At 55.2% G+C, this 24,539-nt stretch overlaps 1 protein-coding gene across 1 annotated transcript in view; it reads left to right on the top strand.

Annotated features, from left to right (window-relative positions):
• The window catches only part of GALNT14 (polypeptide N-acetylgalactosaminyltransferase 14), a 169,630-nt gene extending 146,093 nt beyond the window's left edge, over positions 1-23,537 (top strand). Inside the window, exons 9-15 of the mRNA XM_084900175.1 lie at positions 1,179-1,282; positions 8,798-8,924; positions 11,722-11,814; positions 14,268-14,351; positions 14,794-14,938; positions 21,729-21,848; positions 22,955-23,537. Coding sequence (XP_084756301.1) covers positions 1,179-1,282; positions 8,798-8,924; positions 11,722-11,814; positions 14,268-14,351; positions 14,794-14,938; positions 21,729-21,848; positions 22,955-23,113 — 832 coding nt within the window. The 3' untranslated portion in view covers positions 23,114-23,537. The remainder of the gene's footprint in view (positions 1-1,178; positions 1,283-8,797; positions 8,925-11,721; positions 11,815-14,267; positions 14,352-14,793; positions 14,939-21,728; positions 21,849-22,954) is intronic.
• The last annotated feature ends 1,002 nt before the right edge of the window (positions 23,538-24,539 follow it).

Here is a 24,539-nt window from a genome sequence, read left to right on the forward strand (position 1 = left end):
GGTGGAGTCCTGTGCTGGGAGTTGCCCGTGGTTGTCCATCGACAGACGTGTCATGATGTACTTGTGCTTTCTGCTAAGCACGGGAGGGCCCAAAGGGTCCTGTTTGAGCCTCAGACAGGAGACAGGGTCGCTTCGGGCCAGGAGGGGAGCCCGGGTCTCGGGTGTCAGGATTAAGCCCAGGAAGGCGGAGTCAGCCTCTGCAGTAAGAGGAGGCTGACGTGAGGCAGGGCCACTGTGGCTGATCAGCAAACACGCCTCCTCTATTTTGTTTGTTTGTTTGTTTGTTTGTTTTACAATAAAATATATTTTATTGATTTTTTATAGAGAGGAAGAGAGAGGGATAGAGAGTTAGAAACATCGATGAGAGAGAATCATCGATCAGCTGCCTCCTGCACACCCCATACTGGGGATGTGCCCGCAACCAAGGCACATGCCCTTGACTGGAATCGAACCGGGACCTTTCAGTCCGCAGGCTGACGCTCCATCCACTGAGCCAAACTGGTTTTGGCAACCTCCTCTGTTTTGTGTGAGGACATGACTGGCTGGGTGTGGCCGAGGGAGTCTGTCCTCATCTACATTCTCTCTTCCAGGCCCCAGTGTGACCACCCCAATGACTTCCTTTTAACTTGCTTACCTCTGTGAAGACCCTCTCTCCAAATAAGATCACCCTCTGAGGTGCTGGGGTTAAGACACCAGCGAGACTTTTAGGGGAACATAACTCAACCCATAGCAGAGGGAAAAGGGAGAGGAGCTCAGTCTCAAGAAATGGACGCCCTGTTGACAGTTGCTGCCTCAGCCCTTCTCTGCCTGGTCAGTGGTCCCTGGCCCCTGGCCCCCGTACCCAACAGTGAGCTCCTCAGAGAGCCATGCTGGGCGGGGCCTGGGGGAAGCCAGTGCGGGTGGCCCTCACAGCAGCCGGGGTTCAGCAAGCCCTGGTCCCCCATGGCAGGTGTGCTGATGAGTGAGTTAGCCTGCCTGCCAGGTCAGGAGATGTATAATCAAAGGGAAAAGCCCAGGAGCAAGTTTGTGTGTTAGGTGAGATGGAAAACACTGGGCTCCCCGAAGAAGAGCCAAAACCGTAAGAAAATGGCCTGGCGTTCCGGGCAGCAAGGGCAGGAGAACGTAACAAATGGTCCCTCCCTGAGGTGATGCCCCGTCGCCGCCTTCTCTCCGCACAGGACTCCCATCATAGCTGGAGGGCTCTTCGTGATGGACAAGTCCTGGTTCAACAACCTGGGGAAGTATGACACGGACATGGACATCTGGGGCGGGGAGAACTTCGGTGAGTTATGCCTCTGGGCCCTGGAGCTGGGCTGGGGAATGTGTCCTGGGACCACGTGTGCCTGGGAAAAGGGTCGGGGAACGGGGGACTTCGTCACTCCTTTGGGGGAAGGCCAGGTGAGGCACCAGAGAAGGGAGCGGTTGCTGGGAGGGTGCAGGCAATCAGGGGATTGCTCTGTGGGACCACGTGGATGCTGAGGACCAGGCAGACCCTTAGGGAGGAGTTGAGATGTAAAAGCCAGGAAAACCAAAGAGGAACGCCAAGAGCCAGAGGCGGGCATGAGCTGGGAACACGAAACTTGGGAGTTTGGAGTTGCAATGAGACTGGAAGAAAGAATGAAGAGCTGGATAGACAGTGACATTGGAAACATCTAGATCCCATCTGTTGGCTGCTCTAGGCAGATAGCACTCAGCACTGGGATAATGAGGAGGCTCTGGGGTGGTCGCTACAGAAACTCCGGGGGCCACTTGTCCTTAACCTTTCAGAGAAAGGGGTGGGTAGAGGGCTGGGTTAAGGTTCCAACACTGTGCCAGTGGCGGGTCCGGTGCAGCCGCTGTGGTGAGGGCTGCGGTTTGTTCGCAGAAAGAGCGCTCTGAGGCCCATTCCATCTGGTGAAGGACACTGAGTGGCCTCCCGGTTTCCTTGTGTATTTAAAGCATCCTGTTGGGGTGCTTCTTGGGGTCACTGTGAAAAATCCATTGAGGCAAGTCTATAAAAACCCAGTCACCACACCACACGGGCACAAGAAATGTTAGCTTCCCTTCCTTCCCTCCCTCCCTCCCTCCCTCCCTCCCTCCCTCCCTCCCTCCCTCCCTCCCTCCCTTCCTTCCTTCCTTCCTTCCTTCCTTCCTTCCTTCCTTCCCTTCCAGCAGGGAAACCTAAGAGATGACTAGAATATGAGCTGCACATGGCGGGGAGTTGGCTGTTTTGTTCTCAGCTGTCTGAGTGCTTGGGATAGTGTCTGCCATGGCGGAGGCCTCGGTAACTCGGTAAGGGAAGAGGAAGAGGCCCGTAGTGCTGGGGCTCGTCTCCTCCCTGGGCACAGGGCGCTGTGTTTGGCACGGGCCCCCTGAGCGGGGGCAGAGGCCAGCAGGATGATGCATGGGGCTCTGCCGGCATTTAGCCGTAATCGGGTGCATTGTCCTCTGCCATTGTTTTCTCCTGCCCCTGCCTCCAGAGTGTTTTATGGCACCTTCCTCGGTCACTAAGAGTTATTTCCCGGGAATTTATGGCTGTTGGCCTGACCCACCGCATCTGTTCTCCCCAACTGGGCAGGGCGGGGAGATCCATCAGGAGAGTCTGTCTCCTGCCGCACAGGGCGGGGGGTGGGGGGGTGTAGATTGGAAGCTTGGCAAACAAAGCAGAAAACCCCAACACCCCCAACCACACTGACGCCCCGTCTTGGACCCAGTCCTGGAACACAAAGGGGCCTCTGGTGGGGTTTGGGGTCAGATCTGCAGGCAAAGACCCAGGAGGACTTAACGCCAGGCCCACCCTTGTTGTTCTCAATGGGGATGGGAGTTCCCTCTTTCTGGGCGGAGCCGGCCAATGTCCTGATGATCACAGCCCCTCTCAGACCCTTAGTGACTAGTGCTAGCCTCTCCTCGCACCAAGTGGATTCTTTCTGTGACACTGTCAGCCAGCAGTCGTGCATCTCTGCTCAGATGCTGCCTAAGGTGACGCGGCCGCTGCTTCACAATTCAGCATGTCCCGCTGCTGAGAATTTTGTGTTGAATTCTTCTACGTCACAGCCCATCTCCCTTTCGCCTTTGTCTGTCGGGGCTCATGCCCTTTGGAACCTCACAACGCTAGTGTGTTCCTTCTTCCATGGGGCAGCCCCATTTGGACTCAGAGAACATGTGATTTTTAATGATGGCACATTGGGTCCCACCCACCAGTACCTTCTCTGTATAGCAATGTTGACACACATCTGCTCAAATCAACCGGCCATCTCCTGTGGCTGCATTATCTGGGGCTGATTCAAACGGGGAAGTGGGGAGGGGTTCTGCACAGCTTGGGGAGAGACAGCCTACACTCCATCACAGAGTGCAGACAGCTGTCCCGGGGACACGTGGTGGTCTCCCCTCCCAGCATTCCACAAGCTACAGCCAGCCGCCAGCACTTGGCTTTCTTTTGCTTAGCGCTGTGTATGCCAGGAAACGCAGTGCTTTTCCCGTGGTGGATCCAGCGTGTGGACGGCATCAGTGCTGTGGGTGAGGGTTGCCAGGCACCTGAGTACATGAAGGTGGGCGTTGGGGAGAGTCTGTACAGGATGGGGTGATGCGCAGGGGTCTGAGGGGGGTGGAGGGTGACGATGCTTCAGCTGCAAATAGAAATGGTGTTGAGATGTGGAGGAGGCTGCGAGTGAGAGTGAAGTGAGTTCAGTGCCAGGGTGTGGTGAGTCCTTGAGGGGAAGGCCCGGTGGGGTGCCAGAGAAGGAAGCAGTTGCTGGGAGGGTGGAGGCCACCAGGGAATTGCTCCAGGGACCAAGTGGATGCTGAGGACGAGGCAGCTTACCAAGTCCCAGCCGACCACCCTACCATCATTCACATCCACTCCCTCTTCATCCCAGTACTCCTGAATGGCCCCCACCTTTAGTCTCCTCCCCTCACAGCCATCCTCCCACACGCCTGCCAAAGCGCTCTCTCTGAGACGCAGGTCTCGGCCACCCTCCTCAGCTGGGCCTCCCCTAGGCCTTGTCCTCCCCTCTTTGGCCTTGTCCACCCCTCCCGCCTTCAGTCCAGAGGCTCTGCCCTGACGTGCGCAGACTCCAGGGACCTAGCCCCTTCCCCCCAAGCTGAGGAGCACAGCACTGGACGCCTGCCCCAGGACTTGGACGCCTACCTGCCTCCTCTCCCTCCCACCCTGCTCTGTGCCCCTAGCACTCCGTCTCCTCTTCGCCCTGGCACCGAGCGCTCCCATGCATTTGTGTTTACTCATCGGCGCCTGCCGCCCTGCCTCCTGCTAAACTTGGAACAAGGCAAGATCATTCATCCAGCTTCTCGTCTGTAAGGCCCTGACAGTGGAATCTGCTCTCTGTGCTCAAAAGCGGGAGACGGGGAAGAGGAGTCAGGGCGGGAAGGTCAACCTATGTCTGGTCTGTGAGGCTCCATGCAGAACGGGTCCCATTGCATTAAACGGAGCCACGAGATAAAGAACAGCAGTGGCACAGGTGCTTCCTTTCCAAGGAGCGGAGTGCTGTGTGTGCCAGGCGTGTTTGCCTCTTTGGCATTGACTGTAGTTCACAGCAGAGTCCATGAGGTTCCTGAGAAAGGCTCCGGCCGGGGTGACCTCCCGGATCCTCAGCGGCACGCTGCCCCTGCCCGCCCATCTCACTTGCATCTGCTGGAAGCGGCCTCAGCTGCTGTGGGAAAACCAGCCCCCATGCCCTCACTCGGCCTGAGCTCGGTGCCTATTCCCACAGAGTGTTTCTAAGGGAAGGGGGGCTGAGTAGTTTGGATTATGACACCTGCAGTTTAGCATAGGAGCAGGCTTTAGGGCAACTTGGCTTTTAGCCTTTTCCCCCAGTAGTTTTGCATTAAAATCGCGTGCTTAGACTCCAATTTACAAAACACAGGACTCATAGCCTATCTGATACATCTACTCACTTCCAGCTGCACCTCACGCTTAGCTTTTTGTCACCGGAAGCTGTTGCTCAGTGAGGTGTTGTGTGTGTGGGTTGCACATTTAAAAAAAAAAAAGGAGGCCTTAGAACATATATGAAGGGTGAGCATGGGATTCCTGGATTTAGAATGGGGGGTTTCTAAAGCTTAGCAAATACAAGGATAGTGCTTGCTGAGGAAAGAGACACGGTGAGAAGCTACCACCCGCCCCCTCCCCCGCCCCCCTTAGAATGTAGTGGAGGAGGTCAGGGTGTCAGGGTGTGTCAGGCTTGGCACACACACTGTGTGTATGACATGAGCTGCAGGATCGGATGGGCCAAAGTTTGAATCCTCTAGTCGTTCCTGGCTGTGTGTCCTTGGAGCAGGTGCTTGGCTTCACTGAGCCTCTCTCCAAGTCTTTAAAGTGGAGACAGTGGTGGGAGAATGGCCTGCTCCAAAAGATACCCACTCCAACCCCTATGCAAAAGAAAGAGTGGCTGGGAGCCTTGTTCAAATGGTTGGGAAGCCTTCACTCAGGACTCTCACAGCAGGTGGCAAGACTGGCAGCAAGCCAGGGAGATGGGTCAACGCTGAATCCAAGAACAGGGGGCAGGGAGGAGGTCGGCGGGTGGAAATTACAAGGGTGGGGGATTCTCGTCCAGCTGGCTCAGCAGGATTCTCACTACCATGGGGAAATGTAGGCTCAGCAAGGACAGGGGCCAAGGCCAAGGCCCCACGGAGAAGAGGGCTGGCCAAAGCTGGGGCAAGGAGGGCATCGTGCCACCTAGAACCTGGCAGGACTTCACCTCCCACAACCAAAGGCGCTGGGCAGATAGGATGAAGGCGGCCGACCGTGACCTTAGGAGATGATCCTGGGTTATCCAGGGGCCCAGTCTAATCACGTGAGCCCTCAGAAGCAGAGAATATTCTTCAGTTGGAGGCAAAAGCGATGGAAGAGGAGAAGGCAGAGGAGATGTGAGCAGCATGAGAGAGGCTGATTTGGCCACTGCTGGCTTGCAGGAGGAGGGGGAAGTGTGGACGTAGGGGTTCCTGGCCTACAACCAGCAAGGAAGAGGGACCCTCAGCCCCACACCCACAAGAAACCAAGCTCTGTGAACAGCCTGGATGAGTTGTTGGCAGGTTCTTCAGGCCCCCAGCCAGGAGCAGGATCCTGCAGACCTAAACCTTGATTTTTAAAAAATATATATTTTATTGATTTTTTACAGAAAGGAAAGGAGAGAAATAGTCAGAAACATCGATGAGAGAGAAACATCATCAGCTGCCTCCTGCACACCCTCTACTGGGTATGTGCCCGAAACCTTGACCGATTCCGGTCAAGGTACATGCCCTTGACCGGAATCGAACCTGGGACCTTTCAGTCCACAAGCTGATGCTCTATCCATTGAGCCGAACCGGTTTTGGCTACACCTTGATTTTTTATTTTGGCCTTGGGAGGCTCTCAGCAGAGGCCCAAGCACACCCACGCACTAGGTGAGGTGGTAATTTGTTACAGCAGCAACAGGAAGTGATCCCACTGCCAGCTCCTGGGAAGATTAATTAGAAGCAGGGCCTCCGCTTCCCCGTCAGGCTCCGTGCGAGCTGCGTCGGTTAGAGGAGATGGTGTGGGACCTGCTGGAACGGCTTATCCCTCCAGCCTTCCTTCCAACCTCGCCCTTCCCAGGCCCGGTGGCTGGCTCCAGGCGAGGGAAAGGGCCTAGTCTGAGAAGAACCCCCGAGTCTGATGAAAAGTCACCCTTTGCCCCATTGGAGAGCAGAGTGAAAGCAGGTAACTCTGTTCCCATCAGACACTGCGTCTGATGGTGTCCCGTGCACCTCGCTGGTGTGGAGCCCGAGCAGAGCTGGGGCTGCGGGATGGCGGCGGGGCCTTTGTGTCGAGCAAACAAGGGGATCGGGTGAGGAAGCCGTGTCAGGAAGACCCTCCCAGGCTTGGAGTGAAGAATGAACGCTGGGAGACCAGAGGAGGATGGGAAAAGGCCAGGTCAGGTGACAGTACTGTCTCAGGCAGGGACCTGTGCATGGACAGAGGGGAGGGGAGTCAGCAGACTGAGAGAAAAGCTCCGTGCTGGACGATGGGAAGACAGGGAAAGGAGCGGGTTTCAGGGGGCGAAGGGGATAGGACTGAGACAGAAGTTGGAGGTGAGGCCTCCCTTTGCAAACGAGGAGGAACATATGCCTCATTTGCATGCATGGGAAGGAAGAGACCACAGCGGAACCGTGTGCGTATTTTGGGGGGAAAGCTGGCACGGGATGTGCAGGTTACACCTCGTCGGCAAGGCCCCCATCCCTCGTTTTGAGGGATGAGAGTGTTTTCCATTTTAGGAACGAGAACAGACCGTGTTTTGAGATCCTGGGAAGGTGTCCATGGCAGCACAGTAGACCTCACAGCTGCTCAGGGAAGACACTCGGAGACTAACTTCACGCATGTGCTGACATAACTCCCCTGACGAGTCTTCAGCCCCGGGCACACTCCCTGTAAGGTGGGCGGGTGCCAGCTGTCAGCTCAGCCCACTCGTTGCCCCTAGTCTCCACAGGGGTCAGCTTGGGCACACGATCCCCACGGTGCCCCTGCCAAACGCCGGATCACTGTGCACCGGGGACCTTGATGGAGAGTAAAAGTCTCAAACATTGGCCCGTGAATTTCAAATGCCTCCCGTGAGAAGGAGGGAGGTGGACGTGGGCAGAGGGGGCGAGGCCACCGGGGTCCGTGTGCTAAAGACACGGGCTTCATAACTGCCACTGACCTTCCCGCCACACTTAGAGTTTCCAATGATTCTCAAGATTTCATTTCATGGCGACAGCGACCCTGTGGAGTGTTTTTATGATCTTGGTTTGACACAGTAGGAGATGCAGCCTCAGCTGGGGCAAGCAGGATTTCCCCTGACGCGGCTGCTGACCCCAAAGCCAAGCTCTTCCCGATTCTTCCCCACCACATGTTCTTGCCATTATTCAGCCTTGAGGAGTCCTTTCTCCATCCTAATGTGCACGTTGTCCCCACTTGAGGGAAACGCTAGCTCCTTGGGGATGCGCTGAAGCCCATCCGGCAGCACTTGGGGCAGCACCTGGGCCCATGGGAAGAAGGTGGCAGGGTAGGAAGTCTTTTCTGCAAACCAGTAGCTTTTCCAGGGACACACGGCAGGGGGCAGTAGGGGACAGACAGGTGAAGGGTGGCTGAGGACTGAGTGAGAAAGCAGATCAGGATTAAGATAAAGAAAAGGTCCAGGCACCTGCGTGGGTAGTTGGAACGGAGACAGAGAGCCGGGGGGGGGGGGAGGGGGGTGGCAAAGGGAACTGCACTCTGGGTGTGGGAGGTGCCTGTTGGAATTGACGGGTCCTCTTTCTTGCACCCCGGCCCTGTGGTTTGCTGGCCTGTGGAAGTGCGGAACCCCTAACTCTGGGGCAGCCACTTCTATCTGGATCTTGACCGTCAGCAAATTCTCCCATTGTCTCCAATGGAAATTCTTTCTCCTTGGTCCTGGTTCCAGCCCTCTGGGGTCCTAAGAGGGAGTTCAGTGTCTTCCACACTGAAACCTTCCACGTGTCCAAAAGCAACATTCTCCTGGCCACACGGCTTCTGTTCTCCAGACTAAGGCCTCGCAGCCCGCCCTGCACCTGCTCCCGGGCTGATTGAAATACATGCTCCTCCACGCAGGCCACCGTCCCCAATCAGCGCACACCGCCCCCCAGGTGTGGGTCATTAGCATCCTCGTTTGTGGATGGGGAATCGGATTGCCCAGGTCGTGGAGCGCACAGCTGTTAACTCTCACCCTCGGCGGGTGCAGAAGGCCCTCGCCGCCGCCTCGGACCTCCTCGCCTCCAAGCTGCCTTCCTGTAACACCCCCCCCCCCCGCCCCCACGAGGCAGAGCCGTGACGGGAGGCGTGGCTGTCTTGCAGAAATGTCCTTCAGAGTGTGGATGTGTGGGGGCAGCCTAGAGATCGTCCCCTGCAGCCGAGTGGGCCACGTCTTCCGGAAGAAGCACCCATATGTCTTCCCGGACGGAAATGCCAACACGTATATAAAGTAAGTGCGCGTCCCGGGGGCTACGAAGGGGCTGCAGTGGCCCAGGGCTTTCCTGGCGATGGACTGTGGCTGTCTCGTGTTTTCTCCTGAGTGTTCTGTGGGTGGTCAGGAGCCACATGGCTCACCCTCCAGGCCTCTTCCTATGCAGGGGGGTCAGGGCTGCCCTAGCGTTCGGCAGGGACCCCCAGGCTGTCAAGGCCCCATCTGTGACCTTGGAAGCTTTAAGTCACGTGTGTCAAACACACGGCCCGCGGGCCAAATCCAGCCCGCCAGGCCTTGCAATGTGGCCCGCTCCGCTCTGTCATCACTGCACTCCGCTGTCAGTTTATGACATTGTCAGTTTATGACTGTTCAGTAAACCATTCGGCCCGCGATTTAGGCTGGATTTTAGATTTTGGCCCCTTCTCTGATTGAGTTCGACACCCCTACTAAGTCATTGGGCTCAAGGTTCTGGGTATTTTGTGTTGTTTGGGGTCAGGGAAGGGCCGAGTTTTGGGCCCCTGAGTTCTAGAAGGCCTGCTGAGTCACCAGGGAAGATTCGGGAATGGGGCGGCACAGGGGATTCAAGGCCCATGCCTGCTCTGCGGCTGGCCCTGGGCTCCTCGCCTAGGACAGTGGTCGGCAAACTGAGGCTCTCGAGCCACAGGCGGCTTGCGAGCTGCGGTTTGCCGCTCTGTTGACTAATGAGTTTGCCGACCACTGCCTTAGGGAAAAACACTTAAAAATATTTTAATAATGTACTAATGTTTTTAACCTGAAGTCAGTCAAAGCTGCTCCCCACGGTTCCCCTGGAATCTGGTTATTTTCTGATTAGATGTTTCTGGACTCTGGGCTTCTTCCCGGTGTCCTTGCCTCTTTGACCACTGAATGATGACATTCTCAGTGCCTCTCTCCCTCTCTGTCTTCTTTCTGTGTCCTTTGGTGTCAGACTCAGAGCAAATACCTGATTTTTAAAATAACCTAAGCGTGCTCTAGCAAAATGTCTGCAATGGCTTGATTGCTTAATTCTTTACACCTGCAAGCAGCTAGTTGCTTGGACAACAGGGAGACCCTGGGAGCTGGGGCCTCCCCACGCCCCCTGTGCAAAGGGGGAGCACCTGGAGCAGGACCAGGGACGGCCAGGGCAAGGTGGCAGCGCGGCCCTGCTCTTTCCGCCCGCCTACTGGCACCATGTGGATGTGCCGGGCTGCCCTGGCTCTTTTCTTTCTGTAGTTTCTTTTTTGAGAGTCACAGAAGTCCAGTTTCTGGGTAATTTTCGGCTCCATATCTTTTGGGGAAGAGCTTGTCATTACTACAAAAACCTGATATATTGGGTAAAGGTACCATTGGAGACTGGGTGGGATGTGGCTGGGCTTAGCATCCTGGGGAAGAGTAGATTTACTGGACCATGGTGGAACCCTGCCGCCAACTTGCTCACATGTGTGCATTTAAAAAGTTTTATATATGTGTGTGTTTATATATATATATATATATATATATATATATATATATATGGATATATATATATCCATCCTATCCAATAAAAGAGAAACATGCAAATTGACTGTACCTCCGCTATGCCCACAAGCCATGCCCACCAGCCAATCAGGAGCGAGTATGCAAATTAATCCAACCAAGATGGCGGCAGCCACGGAGCTGGAGGGAGCAGGAGGCTTGGGTTTCCCCCAGTAACAGAGGAAACCAAGCTGCCTGCCCGCCCTGGCCTCTGCTCAAGGAGGTGTTGGGGGGGGGAAAAAGCAAAAAAGGAGAGGCTGGGGGCTGTGGCCAGCCTGCAAACAGCCATCAGCCCCTCACCCAGGCTGGCCAGGCACACCAGCAGGACCCCCACCCTAATCCGAGACACCCTTCAGGGCAAACCAGCCAGCCCCCACCTGTGCACCAGGACTCTGTCTATACTAATAAAAGGGTAATATGCTAATTAGACTGGGAGACCTTCCAGGAGACCTTCCAGATGTTCCTCTGGACAAAGCCATGGTGGCAGGGCCGAGGGAGAGGCATTTAGAGGCCAAGAGGGGAGGGCAGTTATGGGTGATCAGTCCAGGATGGAATGGCAGTTGTGGTGGAGGGTGGGGCCGTTGGGGGTAAGCAGACCAGCAGGGGGGTGAGTTGGGTGCGAGCAGGCTGTCAGTGGGGATCAGTTGGAGGTGATCAGGACAGCAGGGGGGGGGCAGTTTGGAGTGAGCAGACCAGTGGGCGGGGGGGGCAGTTGGTGGTGAGCAGGCCATTGGGGAGGGAAGATAGGGGCAAGCACACTGGCACGGGGGGCAGTTGGGGGTGATCAGGCTGGCAGGGGGGCATTTACGTATGAGCAGGTTGGCAGGCAGAGAGGTTAGGGACAATCAGGCAGGCAGGCAGGTGAGTGGTTAGGAGCCAGCAGTCCCAAATTGTGAGAGGGATGTCGACTGCCAGTTTAGGCCTGATCCCTGTAAACCGGCAATAGGACATCCTTCGAGGGGTCCCAGATTGGAGAGGGTACAGATCGGGCTGAGGAACACCGCCCCCACCACCCCCGTGCACAAATTTCATGCACCGTGCTGTGTGTGTGTGTGTGTCAGAGAGGAAGGGAAAAGGAGAGAGATAGAATCATTGATCAGCTGCCTCTTGCATGCCCCACACTGGGGATCAAGCCCACAACCCGGGCATGTGCCCGGATTGGGAACAGAACCGTGACTCCCTGGTTCATAGGTTGATGCTAAGCCACTGAGCCATGTCGGCTGGGCCGTGTGTGTGGATTTTAAGTGGATATGTCCCAGGTCCTCTCAGGTAGCACCTTCCTGACACCCCCTGCCCTCCCCAGGAACACCAAGCGGACAGCTGAAGTGTGGATGGATGAATACAAGCAGTACTTTTATGCTGCCCGGCCATTCGCCCTGGAGAGGCCCTTCGGAGAGTAAGTGTCCCTCCAGTTGACTTGTGCCCCAGCTCACGGGCCCGAGGCGAGCGGGTGCTGACAGGCCTTGGCTTAGCTTGTCAGCCGTTAAGCCTGTCCAGCCCCAGGCTGCTCGGCTCTCCCTTCACAGCCTCTGGTTCTGCCGGGTTCTGGCATGTAGGGCTCAGGCAGCGCCTGTGGAATGACTGTCTGGCAACCCTGGCACCGGCTCTGTGGGTGGGCTCAGATAACAGTGGACTGATATTTCCAGGTTTTTACGGGAAGGTAGGATGTGGGACTAAACTGCCTCAGCACCTGTAGGTCAGAGTGCCCGCCTCCTGGTTCTTCGTTACCCAAGCCTCACTCCTCTTCTTCCTGGAGCTGCTGACATGACACTCTGTAGCATCAGTCTCAGGAGGCCCTCGGTATGCCCCATCTTTCCTGGCCAGCGTTCTCCCTCCAGATCCATTTAAATCTTCTCTGTTCTCCCCAGCTCCCGAGTCCACACTCTCCTGTCAATCACAGTAGGTGACACCTTCTCTTTTATAGATGAGATAGATGGTATCAACTTCCCAAGACACACCAACCTATCAACTTCGCCGTATCTGCACCATCCTTCTCTATCTCTTTCCTCTCCAAGGACAAGGTGTGCCTCCTGCAGTGACGGGCCAACCCTCCACCTACACTCCAGACAGACCTTTTATTCCTGCATTCATTTATAAATCAACATTTATCGAGTTCCCACGGCCTGGATTCATCTCCGCCTGCCTCCTGGCTCAGAGCTTATCAAACTTTAATGTGCACACAGACCTCACGGGGATCTTGTTGAAATGTGCATGATGGTTTGGTGGGGCTGCATTTCTGATAAGCTCCTGGGTGGCTCCGGGTGGCTGGTCAGAGGACCTCAACTCAGGAGCGAGGCTCTAGGGCGAAGGTTTCCAACGTAGCCCCCACATTGCAATCCCCGGGGGAGCTTCAAAACCTACTGATGCCTCTACTCCACTCACAGAGAGTTGATTTAGTCCTCCCTCTCCCCTCACATCCAAGCAATCACCAGGTCGTGATAAACTGCCTCATTCATATACTGAGCTCCCAGGTCCCTGCTAAACATGAAACATTTAGCACTTTAAAAAAAATATCAGCCATTCCTGTCCCCATTGCTTAGAGCCTGGTGAGGAAATGTGGTTTGTGCTATGTGAGAAGTCCCGCTGCCAAGAGAGTGGTCTTAGGTGGCAGCAGGCATAGCTGGGACAGAGCAGGGCCAGTCTGTATGGATGCCCAAGAGGGACAAAGTAGAGAGGTCCCTTGGATACTTGGATGTAAGAGACTGGTGTAGATGGAGAGAAATGGAGGGACTTGAACCTGTCACATCTCCATTCCCAGACCCTACTTTATACCTGAAATCGTGATCAGCACCCAGGCTTCTCCAACCGCCTCCTAACTGTTCTCCCTGCCTCCAGCTTTGCCCCATCAGTCCCGTTCGCCATCAGTACAAACGCTCTTAAAGTACAAACATCACATCATGCTCCGCTCAGAACCCATCAGTTGCATCGTTGCCCTTAAAGTCCCACCCACCCCCTCCACAGAGCCTCGCCTCACAAGACACAATATGGTCTGTGCCTCCATCTCTCATCCCACTCATTTCTTCTCTTCCATCCCCCCTCACACGTACATTTGCACACACACATATGCTCACCTCCTACAGAGCTGCTCCTGCCCACAGAACTAGCGTGCTTTTTTTTTTTTTTTTTTTTTTTTTCATGCATTGCTCTCTCTGCTAGTCCCCTGCCTCCATGAGGGTTCCTGCCTCACCCTCTTTCTGGTTTGTCTAGGTAACATCCACTTTTCCTTCAGAGTCACCATGTTGACCACCCCTGACCTGAAAGCAGGGCACACTCTGAGTTTCTCCCATAATCCCTGCGTGCTCACCCACGTTCACATCGGGTGGGGATCACTCATTTCATTACCTTTCTCTAATGCTCAAAAGCTCATCATTATATCCCACATTGGGACACAATGCCTGGCACATAGTAGGTGCTCAAGAAATGTTTGGTGAACAAATACATGACAAGGCCCCAGAACCAGCCAAAGAAGAGGATTCTTTGTGAGGCTGCAGTGGCGGGGGAGTGGTACTTCCACTGCAAAATCCTAAGAGGGATTTGTGAGTAACTAGACTTAGTTTTATGAGGGTGAATTATTGCAACACGCCGAATGTTCTTGTAGCCTTGCTTTTAATGAAAAGTCAAAACACCCCCAAAATCCATTTTCAAGTTGAAGTACAAGTCCTTGGTGCCGTTATTGCACCACAGTGAGCTATTGCTCAGTGTCCGGAGCTCTAGAAATCTCCCTCGGTTCATTTTTCCAGCGCCCCCCAGAGCGATGTGGGCGCCGAGCATGGGCACGGGGTGTGCCATGGGCCTCCCAGCCCGGCTCCTGTCTCTGACACGGCCGTGTTTTATCCTCTCTGCCCCCAGCATTGAGAGCAGATTGAACCTGAGGAGGAGTCTGCGGTGCCAGAGCTTCAAGTGGTACCTGGAGAATGTCTACCCAGAACTCAGGTATCTGCCCTACTGTGTGAGCCTTTGTGGCTGCACGAGAGGCCCTCGCTGGTCTAGATAAGGGACGGCCTGTGGCCAGCGGCGTGTCTATAGAGAAATCCACTTAGCTCCCCTTTGTCCTGAAAAGCAGCAGCGGAGTGATATTAACCTGTAGCAAGAGGGATTGAGGGTAGCGAGGAATAGCGTTTCTCAACGGCTGGGGTCTGAGCCCCGGGTGTGACTTGAGGATGTAGAATTCACAGGCTGGCTCCATTCCAGCTCCATCTGACCTTTGGCTCAAGGGGGTCTTTCCTGGCTGCCTTGTTTTCCGGGGCCTCCTCTTTCCCAGCTGAGTCCAGGGCGAAACGCCCTGCCATTCCCTAAACACTGCCCCCACCTCTTCAGCTGCTAGAGTTCAAGACCCAAGAGCAGCGGATGCTCACCTCCCTCGGCTTCCCTCTAGAGTCCCCAAGGATTCCTCCATCCAGAAGGGCAACATCCGACAGCGGCAGAAGTGCCTGGAGTCTCAAAGGCAGAAAAACCAAGAGATCTCCAACCTCAAGTTGAGGCCCTGTGTCAAGAGCAAAGGCGAGGATGTAAAGTCCCAGGTAGGTAACTGGCCGGGGATTCGAGAACGTGTGCCTCTGTCACCTGCGTTTATGTGACGCCAGGTGCCCAGTTATACCCAGAGGCCAGCAGCGGAGCAGGAGAAGTGGGGCTCCCCCTCACTCGGGGGCGGGGTTCACTCCGCCGGGTCCCATGGAATTTCTATGAGAGAGGCCTTACCAGGCAGCATGGTGCCCGTAGGAAATGGCCATTCAGTGAGCAGCTGAATGAGTATGTCATTGGTGCCCAGCCTGCTGGCAGTAAATGCGGGCCGGGTCAGGCAGGGTGGGTGGGACAGCTACTCTGGAATACAAAATGCCAACAGAAAAGCATGCCGCTGGGTGGCACTGCTCCAGTCTGAAGTGCCTGCTCTGCGAATCGCCGCTCCAGCTCCAGGAGGTGATGTCAGCTTTGCTAAAGCAATTACCATCCTCTGCCTCGCCTGCCTCTGAGCAGGGCCTTGTTCATCCCCATCCTGCCCTCACCAGGCCTGGGGCGCTGCCCGCTGCTTCCCCCAGGTCTGGAGGAACCACATCGCCCCTTATCAGAAAGGTTTCTTGGTGCCTTAGTGATTCATCAGCATAGCACCTGTGGGTCAGCGCACTGCCCCTGATGCTAGAACGGCTCTTTTAAAGGTCACTGACCAATACATGGCCCACTTCAACCTCTGAACCGTTGGCCTGCTGGACGCATTAGAGTCCACCCATCTCGTAAACGTCCCTCCTGGCTCTGGGGGCTCTCACACACTTCCATGCTCCCTGTCTCTGTTTTCTTTGCCCATTCCTCTCTCCAGCTCTCATGCCATTACAGTGAGTATTCGCCACAGATCTCAGGTCACAGTTCCCTTCTATCAGTGGTTTCTTGGAGATTTTCTCCATGCTTCCAGCTTTGGGAACCTCCTCTGTTTCACTGATTTCACAAGTTCTGTACCTTCATCCATCTATGAACCCATTCGCTCATTCAGCAAACATCTGCCTTCTCTGCTGACGGTGACGATGCAGACAGGAAAGGCTAGGTTGCAGGCCTCCGTGGCCCCTCAAGGGATCGAATGCAGAAAGAAGCAAGCCAGCAAGCAGCCATTCTCCTGTGAACTGTGTCCCGGGTAGAGTTTTGTCCACATGGTATTCAACGTACCCATGAGAACCAGGGACATCTCCCCAGAGGACTTGCTCTTGAGCTGCATCCTGAGAGAGGAGGGGCTCTGTCATTCCAGGCCTGCACACGTGCAGCGGCTCCTCTCTCACCCCTGTTTCTGCAGCACTGCTACTTCCTCCCTCGGACGAGTTGTCCTGGGACCCTGCCTTGGCCTCCTCACGCCTGGTCAGCGTTCCTCAGTGTCAGCACTGTGGACTAGACAATTCTTTGCGGTTGGGTTTGTCCTGTGTTCTGTCGGCTGTCTAGCAGCACCCCTGGCCTCTGCCCACAAAACTGCCCCAGTTGGGAACCACTGTGTTCGATGACAGCCATAGTGTCCAGTCCTTGCCCCTGGGCCCCCATCCGGCATGCTATCACCTCATTGTTGCTCCCCCATCTCTATATAGCCTTCAGTGGCTCCCCATTGCCTCCCACAAAAATCCACATTCTCGGCCTGGCATTTGAAGCTTCTCACCACCAGCCTCCACTGGCCGTGACTTTTCTAAGAACTGTCCCTCTGCAACATCAGGACATGGGAGGGGCTGCCTCAATCACCCAGGAAAGGAACAGAGGTGTCGGTTTTGTTCTCAGTGTGGAGGGCTGGGTGGGAATGGCACAATTGTCATTTGTCAAATGTTTTGAGTAGCTGACATACTTCCCTCTCTTCTGAATCGTGTGTGGGCACTGCTCTTGGGGATCCCAACAGCCAGGATGCTGTGTCCCCCTGTCCCTGGGATGGGAGTTTTCCTGTCTGTGTCCAGCTAAGTGGAGGCTTCTCAGTACTTAATGTCTTTGGCCACATGCAGAAGTGGGAGGTGGGGTTCTCTGGGTCTCGGGGAGCGGTCCCTGGTCGCCTGGCCCTGGGAGAGGCTGCCAGGCCTTTAGTGGACCGGAGGGTCAGAGTACCTGTCCCAGCTGACTTTGGGGAAGGGAGGGAAAGCACTCATCTGTGGGAAACTAAGGATTATCATAGTAACAGTCTTCCGAGTGAGCAGCATTCTTTTCTAGACGATAGTGCCAAGCTGTCTCTCCTCGGCTTTGGAGGGAACTGCTGGGCTTGCATAGCAGCAGGGTGAGTTAAGGATAATGCAAGAACACGCTGAGACGGAAGGATGTGCAGTCTGCTCCAACTCACGACACGGGGTGCCCGTGGGGCCCCGGCCACCAGGCTGTGCACTGGGCTGCAAGGTGGGACCGTGCTGGATTAGACACAGCCTCTCCTAGGGGCCCATGAGTGCAAGGCCAAGCATTCTGAAGGTGTTGGACAAGTGTGCTGTCCAGTGTGACCTTAGAGATTCGAGGCTAGCTGGTGGCCCTGGTTACTCAGCTCAGATCCCATCTCACCAAGGAGGTCCCATGTTCACGGTCTACTCCGGGGTCTGCTTCTGGCGTTGCCCAGAGTAACACTGACCTCAGTAATGGACGTTCTTCCTTTAAATTGTACCTGCCTCCCGGAAGTAGGTGCTGATGATTCCATAGACAAGAATGTGAAGCACCTGGGACCCACAAGTCCCCATGAGTGAGCTGTTGTGGCCGTCTCGCCACAGCGTAACTGGTAGTGCTGCCCCTGGCATTCTGTGTTTCTTCTCAGTGGTTTACACTCAGAAGGAGTTTTGAATGGGAAACTTGCCTCCATCAGTACCTGCTATGGGCTTCTGCGTTAATGGAAACACAGCCCCATAACTCTGTTTCTCCATCCAGTGCAAGGGAGCAGGCCCCAGGCTGGGGAGGCTGCATCCAGATACTGGCAGTCCCTTCTCTCTCCCTCCACTGTGGCTGTCTCCAGGGACCCCAGAGAGCCTCAGAGCCATCTGGCCTGGACCTTCCTCTCCCCATCACCAGTTCCCTCTTCCTGGGGATAACTCCCTCCTCCTTAGCCCCTTACTAGCCTGTTCCAAAGGGGACAAGGCCTCCCACACCGCCTCCAGGATGGCGTCTGGGTTTCCTTCCATGGGTGTGACTGTGCCTGTGTGCACTGGAAGTGGGGGCTTCGACTTAGCCCCCAAACAGAGCCATCAGCAGAGGCCCAGCACTTACTGATCGAGGTCAGGCCAGTCTGAGCAGCCGCTGCGGCCTTCCTGAGTTCATATCTGATTCTGAGATTTGTTTAATAAACCCATTCATCACCGGCTATTCTGGGAAGTCTGACAGGCTGCAGGGGGGACTCAGAAACCCCTCCTCACTCCTTGCCCCTGCCCCTGCTCCTGTGTTCTGCCACCCCCCACCCCCCAAAACTTCTCTCCTGCAGATGTGGCCATTGAGCCGTGTTCCTCTGGGAAATTCAGAGGCTGAGTTATTTCAATGCCAGTAAAGCACCAGCTAATGGAAAGTCCACTTAGTGAAAAGGCTTCGATCCCTGTCTGCGCAAGACCCACGGAGGTCTTGAGGTGCTGTCCCCAGGGCCATGCCCTATGCCCGCCTTCCCAAAGGGCGTTTGTGGTTAGGGTGTCTCAGATGTCAAAAGAACCACCCCCCTCCACCGGCCTCCTCGCCATCCCTAGCACTTCCAGTTTTCCAAACCACTAGGATATTAAAAAATAAAAAAATTTCAAAAAAAAAAAAAAAGCCAAAATGAGCTTTCAGAAATTAGGGAGCATTTTTTAAGTTTTTGTTGTTGACCCAGTTAATCCTTTTTGCGTGAAAACTACAAAGCCAGTGTCTGGTGGTGATGACAAGATAATTGCAGGGTTATTGTTAAAAATAGAGGCCCAGTGTATGGATTCATGCACTGGTGGGGTCCCTTGGCCTGGCCAAGGGGATCAGGCTGAAACTGGCCTGGTGCATAGATTCCTCCAGGTTGTGTCTGGCCTGTTTCATCCACTCTTAGCCGGACCCCAGCAGCAAGTTAACCTACTGGTTGGAGTGTCTGTCCCCTGGTGGTCGGTGCACATCATAGTGACTGGTTGAACAGTTGGACACTTAGCATATTAGGCTTTTATTATATAGGATGCTAAGATATAGCTCACTGCAAGCTTTGAGGTGGGATCAAGGGACAGAGGATAGCCCTCATCTTCTTTCCTCTTCGCAGACTGTGTGTTTAGCCTCATTTCTGGACTCTGGCAGAAGTCTGGAGGTGAGCCAGTTGTAGGTGGGCCTGGGTAAATGGCTCCCTGGTGGTCCTGACCTTGAAGCTGGGGCCCCACGTGCTTCTCTCCTTTCCTAGCAGAGCAAGGAATATACTGGGTCATCACCAAGACCTAGCTCCACCTTCTAGATCAACTCTAGATGTGTAGGACCCTTGAATCCCTCACCCACGTGGCCCGAGTCTGATTTCAGGACCTGTGTCGATCTCACCCCTGGGTACGTCCTCCCGAGATGGACTGTGTCCCTCTCACACACCCAGACCCACGGAGAACCATTTAGAAGGCAGGACCTAGCATGGACATGCAGGCTGCGAGTTCACCATGGGGGCGGAGCCAGGGGTGGGAAGGGAAGGGGGCCTGTCCAGGCTGAGAGCCAGCGCTGTGTGTGTCCTCTGGTCTGGTGTGGAGCCCCCGAGTGAGGGCCTCCATGCCTACACTGCCCGGTTCCCAGCAAGGCTGGGGAAGGGCCTGCTCTCCGGCCTGCCCCTCCCAGTCCGGACCTGGGGTGTGAGCGTTGTTCCCCTCCTCGCGGGGGCTGCCATTGGGAACTGGCCCAGAAGAGGAGTTTTGCCAGCTGTCTCCTGTCAGAGTGGAGCTGATTTATAGTTTTAATATTTACAACCTGGAGGAGGATCTTGGGGACTGGCGCCCTCTGTGGTGAGACTTGAATAAAAGGGGGCCAGAGCCAGCCGTGAGGGTGGCAGCAGCAGTGGCAGAGCTGATGGAGAGAGTGTGTGCATGTACCGGTACACGCCTCTGGGTAACCTCTCTGAGCCTTGCTAGTACTTTCACCATCTGTGGAATGGGGGTAACCAGCTATCCAGCAGAATAAGCTCATCTGGGTAAAGCTCCCAGCCAGTCCTGGCACACCATAGTGCTCGGTCGCTGTCAGCCATTAGCAGCAGCATCGGCCTGGTTTGCATCCCCTCTGTGCATCCCCTTTCCGCTCATCCTGGAGGGAGGCAAGGCATGTGTGAGATGGTGACCCACATCGGCCAGAGCAGAACTTCTTGATCTGTCCCAAGGAGTGCATTTCACAACTGGTTATAAAAAATTTCAAGTGTATATAAACATAGAAATAGATGGAAGAATATGAGGAAACCCCATGTGCCCATTCCAGGCTCCAAGACTCTCAAGTCACAGCCAGTCTTTTTCCATCTATGTTTCATTCACTACTTTCTGGTTTAGATCTTCTCCTAACACCAGCATCTGAAAAGGGACAGAAGAATCCACAGGCAGGACCCAATCCTAGGGGACAGAGGCTCCCACCGGGCTGGTGGCCCCATCCAGGTGTGAGGGACAGGACAGGGGACAGTCCCAGGTCAGGAGACACAGCAGTCAGCATGCAGGTGGTCCTGTGGGGACAGCCAAAGGACCCACGCCTGTGGGAAGGGAGGAGGAGCAAGCCAAGTCGCAGAAGGACATCGAAGATGTTAGCAGACAGCGGAGGCGGTAGAGCACCAGCCCCGAGAGGATACTGCCAGGAGCTAGGGAAGGTGCAGAGCAAGGGGCAGGTAAACACTGTATCAGCTTGCGGGACACGGGGTCCTAGTGAGGGCTGGCCAGCTGGAGGGCCTTTTTTTATTCTTCAGCCAAGGAGAAGTAGCGAATGAGTGGCCTGGTCTAGAGGCTGAGGGTCAGCTGGTCGGGGGGTGAAGTGGGGGAGAAAGGGTCCGGCCCCCCTCGGGCAGCCAATTCAGGAATCACCTTCGCCCCGTGATGAAGGCAAAGGGTAGGTCCCCCATCTATCTGCCTGGGCAAAACCTCTTGGCAGTTCACCTTTTGGTATTACCATGCCAGCCCTCTCGCCCCCTGGTGTAGGAACTGGGCAGTGTGTGGGCTCTCGGGGCAGTCAGCTGCTCTCTGATCTCTGGCACTTGGAGGAAATACCTGAGGAGCATTCCTGGGAATGACCCCGTCTCCGTGACCATCTGAGTTCTGCCTGCCCGTCCGCTTCCTCAGCTCCTCTCTCTGCAGCAGCTCAGGCGCCAGGGGGTCTATTCTGCTGGGGTGCCGGCGCACATGCAGCCGCTTGGAACGATTTTATTTCTCGTGACGTTCCTCTTTCCCGCTGCGCTCCTCTTCCACTGCCTCCCTTGGGACACTTTGTTCCCTTCGTCTCTCCATCTGCCTCATGCTCCCAGGACACTGGTTTAGACTCGCTTGCAGAGAAGAAGGGAGGTTCTAAAGACAGCTGGGGGGTGACCGGCCAGGTAGCTGCTAGAACTGTCCAGTGGGGAGCAGACGCCCATCCACACAGAACCTGGAGGCCACACAGCTCCGCTGGGCTCGGGTGTGGTTCACCTCCTCCCAGAGGGCCTGCATGCCCCTGCCGGCCCCCCCATGGGGGGTGGGGATGGAGGCTGCCGTGGGGGTGTGACCCAACAGTCTCTGGCTCTTCTGTAGCACGTTCCAAGGTGACGTTTGATGGATGATGGATTCCTGCCCGGCCCCCGGTACTTTTTACCAAACCATCCTATCTCCTATCGCACGTGAGCACAGTAGTACCCCACCCACCAGGGGTGGTTTCCAAGGATCCTCACGTGATGGCGCTTCGTGGCCTCTTCCCCTCCAGATCTGGGCCTACACGTACACCCAGCAGATCATCCAGGAAGAGCTGTGCCTGTCCGTCATCACCTTCTTCCCCGGTGCCCCGGTGGTTCTCGTCCTTTGCAAGAACGGAGATGACAAACAGGTAAGTGCGCAGTGGGTCCGCCCTGGGGTACCGATGCCTTTGGTAACACGCCTGCCTCGGTGGGCAGGTCTCAGAGGAAGTGTTGGTAAGAAGGAGGTCCTTGTGGCTGGGAGAGGGGGAAAATGCTGCCTCTGATCCACCGCCCCCCCCTCCCGTGGTGCTAGCAGCCGTGGCCAACCTGCCACGTGAAAGTCTGTTGACCTTCTTGGGCTCCAGCATGCATGTGTGTCTTGTTCTATCCTGTCTTGCTCTGATGCCCTCCTGAGGGCCACAAGGAGGAGCAAGGCTCAGACCTTCCAGGCCATTGGGCTCCGTTCATAGCACTGCAAAACCCAGCAGCAAGGTGCCGGCCCCACCCAGTTCCCACGAGGGAAACAGTCCAGTGTCGGTTTTATGTCTCCCTGGCTTTGTGACCCGTGGCAGGTCACTGGGTCTCTCTGAGCTTCGGTTCCTTCCTCTATGAAATGGGGTTGATGATGCCCACACCACCGAGTAGCTGTTTAGAGAACTTAACTGAGATGGTGATTTCCTAGCCCATGTCCATTCCCTCCCGACTTGTCCTGCAAGGTGGGAAGCAGCAGCATGAGACCCCCGCCCACCTGGTTGGCCCCCATATGCTGAAGCAGAGGTTTATAGGCTGCCCTGGAAACACCCCTCCCCCCGCATCACCAACCCCCTCTCTCCCTCCCGTGTCTCCGTGACCATGCAGACACCCATGCGGGTCATTTCTTTGGTCGCTCCTGTGACTAACTTGCTGGCACATTTTCTAGCTTATTGCTTGGAAGGTTATTCCCTTCTAATGAGTTTTCCTAGCAAACATATTGATTTTGATTTTGCTTTATATATATATATATATATATATATATATATATATATATATATATATATATATATCTGATTAAAAAAAACAACAATAATACCTGGCAAGGCAATTAGTTGCAGTTTTATTTCTCCATGAGACCGTGAAGTCGGGTCTCGAGGTGACCCTAGCCTTTTAAACCAGAAATTAAGCATTTCTGATTCCGCTGGAGCTCCTACTATTATCGATAGGACGCGGCCTTCGCCAGGAACCCCTGGCTCATCCTCTCCCCTCTCCGTCTCCTCAGCAATGGACCAAGAGTGGCTCCCGCATCGAGCACGTGGCCTCTCACCTCTGCCTAGACACGGACATGTTTGGGGATGGCACTGAGAGCGACAGGGAAGTCGTGGTCAACCCGTGCGAGTCCTCCCTCATGAGCCAGCACTGGGACATGGAGAGCCATTGAGGACCCATGCCGGAAGCACCGGGGCTTGGCGTGGCACTTCCCCGGTGAGAAGCAGACTGGAGATCAGGCTGCAAGCAACCCGTGATTTTTGCAGACGCCCTGAGCTGGGAGGTGGAGGCAGAGCCCCCCAGGGCAGGAGCGGCTGTCTCAGGGAGGATGGAGGGAAAGCTTGCAAGCCAGGTGGGGCTGCGAGGCAGCCCCCACATGTTCTCAATGCCACGAAGTTCCAGTCCTGGCCCGGTCGGTCTGCCCTGAATGGTGTCTGGCGACAGAGATGTGACGGGAAGTGTTCGTGTTTTTTTTTCTTTCTTATGCAAGAGGCCAGAGAGAAAAGCCTTCTTGTCACGAGGCCAGGGCTAAATTGAAAGATGAGGAGTGGAGGTGGTTTTGAAACAAATAAATGAACCTTAGCAGTTGTCTGTGTATCCCTTGCTTTGTTTCTCCTTACGTTCGCCCAGGGCTAGTCCAAGTCCTCCATCAGGTGGGCGCCAGGGGGCTCTGGGGTCTTGTGGCAGGTGGACCGAGCAGAGAGCCGAGAACAGGGTGGTGGGAGACCTGAGCTGTGACTGCTGTATGACCTTAAAAAGACCTGTCACTTCTCTGGCCCTGTGTTTCCTGTTGTGTCTGGTTTGGTGGTAGGCGCTCATCAGTGGTTCTTACCCAGGGAGACCTTGTTTATCTCGTCCGGGGAAATGGCATCCATTCAGGGCTCTAGGTTCCGCCTGCGGAGATCTCACTGCAGCAGGTCCAGGGTGGGGTCCAGGCTGCTCAGCTGAGTCCCGTGGCCCTCACAGGTTGGAATCACTGCCCTAGATGGCTCTGGGCTCTGATAGTAAAGGATTCTTTCTCTAATCAATTCCGGTGTGCTCTGTATCTGGTGGTTGTCCATTCTTATTAACTGGTGTTTAAGAGACAAACCAATCTGTATTGTTTAAAAGCTCCCAAAACATGCCTGCACATTCTCTGCCAAGGTAAGTTCACATGCTGATTAGCTGCGGTCTTGGTTATCTATTGCTAAGTAGCAAAGTACCCCAAAGCTTAGCAGCATAAATCAACACACATTTACACTCTCCTGGGTGCTAGGGGGCAAGCATCAAGGCACAGCTTTGCAAGGCACATCAAGGCAAGCATCAAGGTCCCCCACATCAGGATGACTTGAAAGGCTACGGTCACAAGGAGATGGTGGGGGCTGCAGTCATTTTGTGGTTCAACGGGAGAGGATCTGTTCTGAACTCACACAGTGCTCGTTGGCAGGATCCAGTTCCTCATGGGCTTTCGGCCAGAAGCTTCCTCGGTTCCTTGTCACGTAGGCCCCTTCAAGGCAACAGCCTGCTGCGCCAAGGCAAGCAAGCCAGGAAGGCCCGAGTGCCAGCAAGGCGGGGGACACAGCCTTTTATAACCTGATCTCTCAAGTTACTTCCCATCA

Source organism: Pipistrellus hanaki (genome assembly GCF_964339955.1).
Source record: "Pipistrellus hanaki genome assembly, chromosome: 12".
Taxonomy (NCBI): Eukaryota; Metazoa; Chordata; class Mammalia; order Chiroptera; family Vespertilionidae; genus Pipistrellus; species Pipistrellus hanaki.